General features: G+C 40.4%; 1 protein-coding gene across 1 annotated transcript; it reads right to left on the bottom strand.

Moving 5' to 3' along the window:
* Positions 1 to 567: 567 nt before the first annotated feature.
* DDX24 (DEAD (Asp-Glu-Ala-Asp) box helicase 24) lies at positions 568 to 10,697 on the bottom strand (the record flags this gene model as incomplete). The annotated part of the gene is made up of 7 exons (XM_010015289.1): positions 568 to 799; positions 2,604 to 2,737; positions 4,591 to 4,779; positions 5,377 to 5,452; positions 7,607 to 8,122; positions 8,507 to 8,660; positions 10,320 to 10,697. Coding segments are annotated over 7 exons (1,679 nt in total), but the record flags the coding sequence as incomplete, so codon positions are not given.
* Positions 10,698 to 12,181: the final 1,484 nt, after the last annotated feature.

Below are 12,181 nucleotides of genomic sequence, written 5' to 3'. Positions count from 1 at the left end.
AGAGGAAAAAGAAAACTGGGAGAGATTTCCATAACCACAATTATAGACTTGCTGGTAACAGTACCTATACTTGTTGTCTTTCTCTTACTGAACTGGCTGCAGTTAAAAGCCAAACCTCTCACTAGTAACAGCCCAGATTGTACTTGGACTGTATACAGCCTATCTACCCCTGTACTTTAAGGACATTGAAATTCAAATCAAGTTCAGTTTAAATCAAGTTTAAAATTCAAATCAAGTATGCCTACAGTGAATTTTACCCAGTAGCTTTTACCCATCTCACAAAAGGGTGTAATAAACAGAGCAACTTCAAAACAAATTAACTCTGCTAATAGAGAAAGCAAGGAAAAAAAAAAATCAGTAAAAAAATAAGAAAACAAGATCCAAGACAAGATTCAACTGTAATTTACTGCATACTAACAGAGCCCTTTAAATCAACATTTTACTTTGTGCCTGCAGAACCAAGACTCTGACACTACGTGTCTTTTAGCTGAGTTCCTCAATAAGCACTGACAGCCTTGATAAGGATTGTCCTTGCTTCCATCGCACTAAGCGATCTCACTCAGTTACCTAATTTAATTTTATTGATTTCTTCTTCTTGGCTTGTTGTTTGGACACAGTACCCACAGCAGATTCTGAAATGCTCCCTGACGTCTGAGGCAGAAGTAGTTTTCCAGACTGTGTTGGGTACTTGGTTTTCATAAGAACTTTAAACAGTGGCTGGGTCAACATATGTTTTAGTTGTTTTTTCATCCCCTTCAGTATCTTTTGCTTCTGGCTTTCTTCTTCCTCACTAGTTTTCCTTCCTTTAGGCAGAAAACAAAGACACAGAATGTTACAACAAAAGAAGAACTTGTACTGGCCTCTTTAATCAGGCTTTTGTAATGCTACAGTGAGATGCTAATCTCATCTTTCTTTCTCTAACAAGGTCACAACTCCCATACAGTCTGCCAGTCATCTGTGACACTTTCAGACCACCCACAAGATAACAAGATCAAGAAGAACCTGACTATTGAGCAACCATAGCTCACGTACTATTCTGCTAAATCATTCAATTGACTTTCAACCCTGAATGGACTCGGGAACAAAAGGGAAGAGGGTCCAGAAGATAACGTCTTAACCCAGGGCTTCTACCTCAGGCAGAAGCTGCTTCTGTGTATTTCATTAGTTCATGCATGCCTTATTTCAGCATCTGTAAAACAGGAAGTCCCTTCCTCCTTATACATGAACATCAATGAGAACTTCAGATTTAGTAACATAGGAGAAAGAAGGGCGTAGAAAAGATTTGAGACTTTATAGGGTCAGAGGCTTGAACTGGACAAAATAAATGAAATCAAGGTTGCTGTGATGTAAATTGAAAGGACATTACTAAATCCTTTTTAACAGTGTAAGAGGCATTTCGTTTATGGGAGGAATGACTGTGATTTTAATTGGTCTCCAACAAACTGCAGAAGAATCAGAGACTGAATACATTTTAAAGCATGAATCTGGCAAGATTCTGCGTTGCAATTACAAAGTGCTTCACTTGAGAGCCACAACTTACTTGGACTGGATGTGCTGTTTTGAAACTCATTCCAAAGCACAGCATACTCAGATTATGTCAAAACAAGACAGCAGAGTGCTAATTATCTGAGAGTGCTCCTGAACAGTTTGGACTGAGACAATTAGTGTTTACTTGCGAAGTGGTTGAGAACAAGCTAGTTCAGCAATAAATAAAGAAAAAAATTAATCTGAACATGCTTCAAAGTTAAGGCATATTTAGCAACCAACACATTAGAGACAACTTAAGCTGAAGTGGCCCAGGCAGCACCCCTATTCAGCGCACCTTCATAGAACTAGTAGGAAATCATACCTTCAGCTCCTAAAATTTGAAGACAATGTGACATTTTACAGTGCATATAAGCACTGCAAAACTTCACGGCACTGAACCAATAGGCACCTCTAGCTGCACAAACCTATTCTGTGCAGCCCTATTCTGAGAGAATGCACAGCCTGCATTCTCTCAGGCACCGACTTCAGAACATTTTATCTTTAAAATGTAAGAAATTATTTACTTCTAAAACACCACCAAAAATCTCAGCAATTTGAATCTAAGTATTGGCTGTCTAGCCCACACAACTCAACCTAAGTAAGGCTCAGACAATTTTGGTGTTAGCTAGCACTTCCTGGGTGTTCCCACACAGAGCTGTCAGGCTCCTGTCCTGCTGCCTGACTACAGGGGGCTGAGAGAGATAAGCAGAAATAGAGAAACAGCTTTTTCTTTGACACAGAGGGGACAAGACTCAAGCAGGTACTACTGGGCTCTTCGATTACTCTAAAATTGTTTGCCAGAAGCTAAATGGTTCTTGTCCTACAACATGTAGACTTGTCTGCAGCTTGCCAGAATTGTCACACCTCACTCCCGCTGCTCCAGCCCTACCTACTGCACAATCATCCTGGAAATAGCAGCATCACTATGTTCTACGTAATGACACTCATTTCCTTCCCCGTCTGCCCTGCAGTTTTTAAGAGTTTCTCTGCCATGGTGTGGCTGCTTCTGAACACCAGTTCTATGGGACTAGCTGAGCCCCATATGTTTATACCCATAAATAAGCAAAAATTTCCACTTGCCCATAAGCATGTCATCGTCAAGATCAATCTCAAGAGCCTCTGCAGCTTGCTGGAGCCAGGAGTTATGTTGCTTTGTTCGACTGTTGAAAAATTCTGCCTTCTCAATCTGCCGTGCCAGATTCATCCGCTCCTGCAAAAAAAGTACACTTAGGCACTGTGATCAGGTTTAAACTTGGGGCGCTTTAGCAGAATCATGGCTTGAGAACCTGCATTACAATGCAATTGATGCACAGAAAGACACTTCTGTTCTCTGCTTGATATCCCAAGCAGATGCCTCACGTAATAGACCATTTGCTGAAGCATTCTCCTCCTTCAGATCCATGATCGAATCTGACTTCTAAAGTATCTCAACTACTAAACATGCCAAAACATTAACTCCTCACTCTTTAAATGAACATTACAAACACTTCAGAGACATCAAGGACAAACCATGATTCAGACATTTCCAAGTTACATGGTCCACCTTATAGTAAAGTTACTAGTCTCAGCAATAAGGAGCAACCACTAGCTTCACCCCAGTCTGAAGAAGTAAGCTCCTGCCACCCATATGGAAGAAGGTACTCCTATTTTCAGAAATGCACCTGGATCTTGTTTAGCCATAGGACAAAATGCCCTGTCCTTCCCAGCTGCAAACAGATAGAAAAAAGATGTCCAGCAAACCTAACATGACCTGCAGCCTTCCAGCTGGGCCAAGCTATCTTAGATCCAACTCATTATGGAAAGAAAATCTGCCCTGACAATGAATAACCACCAACCCATCAGCAAGTTCTGTGGCTTGGAACGTGCCTGCAGCTACATGAAACAAACCCTGTGCTGGATACCCTCACCATCCCTACTGAATAGTCTCGTGCTACACAGTAACTGCACCAACTAGAACTGCCAGATAATTAAGAAGCAGAGAGAGAGGAAATTAAATGTGCAGTCTAAGTCACATCTTAGACCATCACAAGAAATTTTAAACAGTTTTTCCATCTCTGTAAAAGTTAAGCTCTCCTTCAGTCCTTCCTCTACCATGGTTCACCAATTCTACTCTTCTCAAGTGTGAAATCCCTTCAGACTTTTCCTGAACTTGAAGGGAGGCAAGTAGAACCAGGGAATGAGCATGCCAAAGGGAAAGACAATAAAGAACACGTAGCACTATTTGTCCCAACTACAATGGCTTTGTGTCTAAGCCCAGGGCAAAGTGTAAATGAGACCTGAGCCATATGAAAGGCCTAGGAGGCTGAAGTCCCATAATTACAATTACAGACATTTTTTCTGGGGAAAGGAGCACTATCACACATAGGAAAGATTGTGAGATGGTGGCAGGAAAATTTGAGTGTGGAAACAGTATTTGTTTACCCATTAATTGACAGAGCATGATAGGAGCCAAGAACTACTCATCAAGAAACACAGAAGGGACCTCTGAAGAAACACTCTAAAAACAGATTTCTTTCAGTAACCAGAAACTTTTGGTGGGTGGAGGGGGCAGATGGAAAAAAAAATAAAATATCAAATTCTCTTTGTTACAAGAGGAGAAATATGAGACTGTGGAAGCATTTCTTTGATTTCTTCCTCTTTCAGAAAGCTGCTCCTCCTGAAAGGTTCATAATAAACACCCTTTTGATGGGGTTCAGTGGCCTCACAGTACAGGAACTTTTAAAAAAAGCTAACAACTCACTACATCAACTGAGAAGAGGCAGACGAAGACCACTGAAGATCCCTGGACCTGCTACCGTTCCCTAGCCTAACACTTAACAGAGCCATCCCACCACCTGAGCCACAAACCAGACTTGCTTCCCTGTACTGTTCTTGGGAATCTAGCTAACAGAAGCTCTACGTATCAACATGCAAGAAAAATGTAAGTGATTAACTTCATTTGCAAATCCAGGTCCTGAAGAGTAAATTTCATCAGAAACCTGGAAAGAATGTGATGGGCAACGCAAATGTATATTCTAAATAAGCAAGCAACTACTCAGGCTGCAGAGATTGTTGTTTCCTTACCTTGATAGAAGTCATGCACTTGGTTTCAATGGGGAAAAATGGCAGCTCTTCACTCTTCTCCAATGTCTTATAAATTTTCCTAAAATTGATCAAGTCATCAGGGCCAATGAGCAGTAGGCTGAGGCCTTCCTTGGCAGCTCGGGCTGTTCTGCCACTTCGGTGAACGTACAGCTCAGAAGTGCGAGGGACCTGAAAGTATTCAGAAAATACCAATGAAGCTCACCATGGAAAACTATCAGCAACCTGTCATGCTCTGGCCAAGAGGTTGCCACAGGACATCGTTTTTCATATACACATGGTACATTGCAAGTAACACAGCCAAAGGTAATATAAAAGATGATGTCTGGAGATACTGTTTGTTCTCTAGTCCAGTACTCTTCTTTGCATAATCTTTTGTGAGTCTCTCCTAACTTCAGACCCTCTGTCACTTAATTTGCAAAAAATTGTGTGTGGCCTCAGAGCAGAATTATAGGGCTGAGTCATTTGACACCTTTGGGTATCAATGTTAAGCAAAAAGCACAGAGAATCATATCTGTTACATCATTCCTCAAATACAATCACATATTCATGAAGTATTACCTACCACAGTCAGTCACTGCAACAGTAAGATCCTTAAGTAAAAAGCACTAAGTACAGTTGAATTAATGATGATTAAATCTCTATACTTGGGACTATACACAAGACCAAGAATCACACATTTAGAGTTCAGAGTTTGGATCAGTAAAATCTAATTTCAAAACCAAAACAGTAAAAGCATGAAAAAAAAAATAAAAATTCATATTTAACCTGGTAGTGGATGACATGCTGCACATTGGGAATATCAAGGCCACGAGCTGCAACATCTGTTGTCAGGAGGACACAGCTGAGAAAGCGATAACATTTAATGAACATAAAATTGAAGAGTAAACCATCTGCCAAGCAACATAAAATATAGCAACCTAGAATTCTACCACGGCCATTTAAGGAGCAGATTTGTACTGTGCCATCTGCTGGAAATGCACTATTTGTTTGGCCTTACAGAAAATAACACCGAGTATTATAATCAGAGGTAGTCTTGAAACAGCAATTCTTAAAATAAAACAAAACAATGTAAATGCTACTTTCAGCAGGTCTATTCTGTTTACAATAAAGAAATTCACTACCTCGTTAGATTCTGTTTTCCCATGCTTTTATTCTCTCCCAATTCACAGGAACGCTAGTGTGTATCACTATTCAATGACCTAACCCAACCACTTGGGAGGGGAGTATGCTCCCCTTCATTATATTCTTCAGTGCTCGACTCAACTCAGGCTGGCTTTGAAAATATCTTTAGCTTGATACGACATTACCATTAACAACACTGCTGATCTTTTGGCAGCACAGACTATTTCACCAGTTGAGAATCACATTATTAACTTTATAATTAAGAGCTTCTGGGGGCTGAAATATCTTCTACCAAGTTGCACTCAAATAAGTTCTCTCAGAAAATTAAAAGCTAGAATTATATGGGGGGGAGGGATTCTGTTCTGACCATTAGTATTTCTCCTTTACCCCTAGAAATTAAGAATTAAACCCCCCCCCCCAAAAAAAAAAAGAGCTTTTATATATTTTATATAAACATGAGAGAATGACCTTTTATATAAAGTCTACTACAGAGAAGGAAGTCTCCTTAGAGTATGGAACAATTCGTTATTAAAAATCTTCCAGCAACTGAAATGAGTTACTTGTAGGTGACAGGAATTTCTTAAGATTTTATGGTACCTGACTGTATGCTCTATTGCTAAAAGGTTCAAAGGAGAAATAAACTCAGAAAAATCTATGGCTTGCAATCTGCAAGATACCATGATAGATGGCCTCATAGATTTCTTCTTGCCTTGAAAATCTGCAGTCTCTGAAAATGCTCTATCTGGCCTAGATCGGTGCTATCGATACTACATTTTGCCAAGGAATACAGCAGATCTGTCACAGCGATTCAATCTTTGTTCTCCCTGCCTGAGTCTATTACAAAGGTACAAATTTCCACAGTCAAACAGCATAGCAATACTTCACAGCAGGACTAAATTGAGGTGTATGAATTATGGAAGTACTGATACCACCAACCTTCTCTCAGAGGCCATTCCAAAGCCAGTAGGAAACAGCAAGACAGACCTGCATGGGTAAACCTGACTGCCTACTGCTGCTGAAAGGCACAACTAACCCTTATCTTTTATTGCTGTAGGATACCTTGATCCTCAGGAAGGTAATTCATCTAACTAAACTTGTAATACCCCAGCCCAGCAAAAAGTGGTTAGTTTTCTGATGGCTTAGTGAGATGAAATGACTTACAGAACTATCAAATGAGCTTCAGAGATAGGATACAGGAGCAGAGAGGTGTGCAGGATGGTTATAAAGCATATGGCTGCAAACGGCAAGTGACAGCTCCTTCAGCAGCAATGAGCTGCCAGGCCACAAGACAATTCAGGCTCCAAGGGACCTCAGAAGGTCTCTAGTCCTACCTCCTACTCAAAGCAAGATGAGCAGTAAGGTTGGATCAGGTTGCTCAGGGCTTTATCCAAGCGAGCCTTGAAAACCTCCAAGAACAAGTAGGCTGTTCCAATACCTGACTATCTTCACGGAGAAAAAGCTCTTTCTTACTCCCAGAACCTGTTTTTTTAACTTGTACCCATTATCTCTCATCCTCTTGCTATGCACCACTGTCAAAAGCCTGGCTCCATCTTCTGGATAACCTTCTTTTAAGATATCAAAGGGCTGCCCTTACTCCTTTTTCCCAGGTGATACGCAAACCCTCAGCCTCTCACCCTTACAAAGCCAATGCTTCTCGACCATCCCTGGTGGCCTTCCACTGAACTTGCTCCAGTTCATCACCTCTACCATCCTATGAAACCTCATCCTTAATTATTAATAACCTGGGCTCATGAAGGGGGGACTTGCTTCCCCAGCTAACTCTCCCAACCTACTCCTACTCTAACAGAGCTGTTTTGTCTCCCTGCTACCCTTTACATGATCTCCTCCACTAGGAAGTAGAAAATCAACTCACCTCTCTCGCTCAGCAAACCTTTCCAGGTTTTTCAGCCTTTGCTTTTGGTGCATGTTGGCATGCAAAGGAAGAGGATCACAATTTAAGATTGTGAGGAGAGAACTGAGGCGTTTTACACAGTCTATGCTGTTCGCAAAGACCATGGTTCTTCCAGGATACTGGAGAAGAAAATAATACAGATAATAGTCCTTCTCATTTGTATTACAGTGGATTCTGGTTTCTGTCAGTGTCTCAACAGTAGCCTCTTTTCTTGTTAAGTCTATTACTTTGGGTTTGCCCTTTATTCCTACTTTTTCCATTAACAATTCTAGTTTGGTCTTCTTGTCCATCTTTTTAGCATTCTTCTTCTGTAAAACTCTTGTGGGAGTCTGATGGACTAAAGTCAAAGTGGCAGAAAAAACAAAAGTCTGTCGTTGAGGGTTATACTGTGAATCATTTAAAATTTCCAGCAACTGAGACAGCTCTAAGAAGTGACCTTTCTCAACCATTCGGTCTGCTTCATCAATCACAAGGCACCTGTCAAACAGAAAACATACAGTAAAAATACACTCCTGCAGACAAATACAAATCTGATACACTTAAAAAGAACTTTTCCTCCTAAATACATAATGGAAGTTCTGCATTTAAAACCCAAAGAAACACCAGGTACACCAGGGTAGCTACACTAGCCTTACGCAGTTCTGTTTGAAAAATCAGGTTTTTATAGGAAAAAGGGTGTGTTTGCTACTGGCTTTAATTGTCATTTCCCTCCACCAATATAATCACTGTGCATTACAATAAAACACTCTGACAAAGAAGTGATCTTACATAATCTAAATTATTTAATCGGTTAGTAAACACAATCAGCGTGCAGTGACGCCCAGTTCAGCATCCAGCAGTTAGTCTAAAAGGCACCATTACCTGAGCTGCCGAAGATTTGAAAGATGTGGGTGTCTCTCTTTAACTAACTCCCACAGGCGGCCTGGAGTTGCAATCACAATTTCTGGCTTTCGATTCAGCACACGTTCTTGCTTCTGTGCAGCCATGCCTCCAACTATAATTGCAGTCTTAATGCCTAGAACATGTAAATAACAGTTTTTATCTCACTAATTTATAAGTGAATGTCTTTACATACATCCACCCACAGAATTATTTTAAGAAGTCTGCACCGCAACTTCCAGCAAGCATTTTGGCCAGGAAACTTCAGGGGTTTTATGTAACACTGAATGCACAGCAATGCCCTCAATTTTACAGAAAAATCCTCATTATAGTTGGATGCCAAAAATAAAATAGTTTTTCTTTCACTGTACCAACAGCAAGAAGAATCATATACACCCTCCATACCTGTTAGCTTTGTTTACCCGTATTTCAGAATCTCATGTTTTGTCACTATCTTCATGAACAAGCATGTTCCTGTTAGGAATAACCAGCAGGCCCCTCCAAAAATAAGACTGAGAAATGCTTGTCTTGCTAGCAACTGCTCATTTGCTATGGAATAATCCTAACAAGAACACTTCTGACCAATTAATGATTTTCTGGACCACACGGCAGCACAGATGGTAAGTTAGCTTTAATTAATTTGCTCAGGTACTAAAGGGAGTTTAGCTTTGGAAGCACAGTCCACACATGGCTTATTTCACCCTACTTCTTCAAAGACTACACCGGCCCATGACAAACTCAATGCTAATGTGCAAGAGTCCTCCAGTATCCAAGCTACCACTGCTCTCTCTTCCTGCTTCTTGTGGAACCCCATGCTTTAAGGTGGGGATTCTTTTCAAAGTGAATTTGATACAGTAAAGAAAGCCCTGCTTTCTATTACTTTTCTGCTGCAGCAACTATACATCACTTGTGCAGCAGAATTTTATGCACAAATAGCACTGCTCCTATCAGAACTGTACTGACGTTAACTGTGAAGTTAAAATTAGCCTTGCAATTAGCTGCAGACTGATGAGCACAGCAGGACGTGCAGACACCAAAGGAAGATGTGCTTAAAAGCAGTTCTCTGCACTACATATCCTCATCAATAATTACTCCTATTGGAGAAGTGGGGAGTTTTTTCCCAATTCTCCCTATCTTGAACAGTTTCACATCCTCACTCAGTCACTTAACAGACGTGTTGACCTCTGGTTTGGAAGAGAAATGAACAGGACGGAATGTCTTCCGCGAGGCATGCTACCCCGCAAAATGCTGTGGCCTGACTGCTGCAGGAGGTAAGTCAGATAATCCAGCAATACCTTCTACCCTTAAAATTTATGGCCATTTCTTTTTCTTATACACAGGTAGATGAAAATGATATATACAGATATATCTATTAGCTACACAGATTAATACACCTGTCAAAAAGGAAATTATGATCTTATGATCTATATTTTTTACACAGATACAGATATATAAATGAAATGATTTTTCATATATAACCTACATTATCCAAACCCAGCACAAAGTTAGCTGTGGCTGAGTACTGATTCTGTGTTGCTAAATCACGAGTTAATAGCTATTTGAAAGAAGAAACAATTTAAAGCAAAATATCCCATATTAACTGTTTACTTCCACATGCATCCCACTGAAGAGTCTTAATTTATTTCTCAAACACCAGAGACTACAAACCCTAGCCCTGCAAAAGCCAGCCCAATCTTACAACGTGGAAGAAACTGTGGCACACATTCTGGCTCAACACAAATGCTAAGATCCAAACCCAGCACAATGTGGGACATGGCCCAGGGGGTCTTCATACCTGTAAACTTTGCAACTGCATCAATGTGGTGTTTTACTTGTACAGCTAATTCTCTTGTGGGTGTAAGGACCAGTCCCAAAAGCGGCCTCTTCTTATGGGAACTAACAGTATGAGTCTCGTCACCAGAATCAAATTCAAAATTTTCCAGCACCTTCACACAGTCTGTTGGGAAAGATGCATCATCTTCATCTCTGCTATCTTCAGCCTGCTGATGGGTTAGTTTTTCTGCTTCATCCTCATTTTCCCAACTTGTTTCATCATGATGCTGATGGGAGTCTTCAGAAACACTGTCATTTCTGGTTGTTGAACTATTTGATTTTTGCCACTGCAGCACAGAGTGAATCATTGGAATTGCAAATGCAAGCGTTTTGCCGCTTCCTAAAAAAAACAAACAAAAATAATAACACAGACCAACAAGTCATTTATTTGAAAAGATGAGAAAAGTAACAGACAATCGCACACTGTTCTTAAAACATATAGTTGTAACAGACACACACTATTGATCTTCAGAAGACCAGAAACTTGCAGCAACAGTGTATTTCCTCCCTGTTCCCTTTACAAGTCTTCTTGAGGTCACCAATAGCATATTTCCTGGGGAACAGGTATTTTTCCAATCACTAGCAGGTCAGGCAGATTCATTTGTTCTCAAAGTGTTTATAAAAAACTGCAGTTGCAGTCAAGATATTTTTATGCCCGTAAGGAGAATATCATGCCCTAATTGACAGTTCCAATCCATGTTCTCCGAATAAGGGAATAGCAAATGAGGCCAAGGACAAACTGGAATGTACTTCAAGAATTTGCTTCCATCTTCATTTTACAGCACTGTGTTTATGTCTTTCTAAGAAACTTTATTTGGAAATACTCCACTGGCTAATTTCCTGATCTATCATCAACTCACATTTTTACAACCAAAACATGAAAATCTCATCTAAAACAGATAATGCACTTTGGAGAGGAGAGGGTTGTCAAATACAAAAATGCCCCCTGACTATAATTTCAGCGATCCACTGTATAAAACTGCGAGTTGCATCCCTGCCACACACTCCCTTCTGAACTATCGCTAATAAAGGTATTAGGAGAAGCCTGGTAGCACATCCACGCCAGTTAAGGTTCTCATCAATATCAGTTCATCGACTACAAAAGCAGCATCCAGAGCACAAGACACTATTACACCATTCCTGTAATAGGCCACTGCTGGGAAGCAGTCCGCTGGAAATCTCATCTCAGCTCCTTGAACATTGTTTGTCCATATCACAAACCCATAATGGTTTGCCAAATTTAGCATCACAGAATTTTGCCTGTTTAGCGGAGAACCTTAATATTAGTTAATACATGGCTAAGCCCAGTATCATGATCCTGACTAACACTGCTGTGAATTCTCTTTGTATCCCCTTCCCCATCTTTCTGTGAGTCTGGGAGGTCTCTTACGATTTCTGCTCTTGGAGCAGAAAATGTTTATAATATAGACTGGCAGACCACTTATACAATAAGATTCTGTATTACCAGAATATCTGTTTTTAAGGTGAAGAACACTGCTGATCCTGAACGAAATGCAATGCAATTTGGCTGGTGCAAATCTCAGTTCTACACACGGCTAGATGAGGGCTGTGATATCCAGAACTATTCTGCAGGCACTAGATTCACCCACAAATTAATCAAACAAGCACCTCGTGGGGCACGTTATCTTCACAACACACAGGTCACGTACCATAGCCAGGACTGCAACACCAGAAGGAAAGTACATCTTGGCAACGCTCAGACACTACAGCTCAAGTTAATTCACACTCTTTTTATTGGTTTTATATTGTAAGATTTTTACATAGATAAAATTGGGTTCCTTAATTAAAAACTTCACTAGTTCT

The sequence above is a fragment of the Nestor notabilis genome, unplaced genomic scaffold (genome assembly GCF_000696875.1).
Source record: "Nestor notabilis isolate BGI_N333 unplaced genomic scaffold, ASM69687v1 scaffold26785, whole genome shotgun sequence".
In the NCBI taxonomy this organism is placed as follows: domain Eukaryota; kingdom Metazoa; phylum Chordata; class Aves; order Psittaciformes; family Psittacidae; genus Nestor; species Nestor notabilis.
Note: the sequence above shows the minus strand (reverse complement) of the source record. Positions and strands in the feature narration are given on the sequence as shown.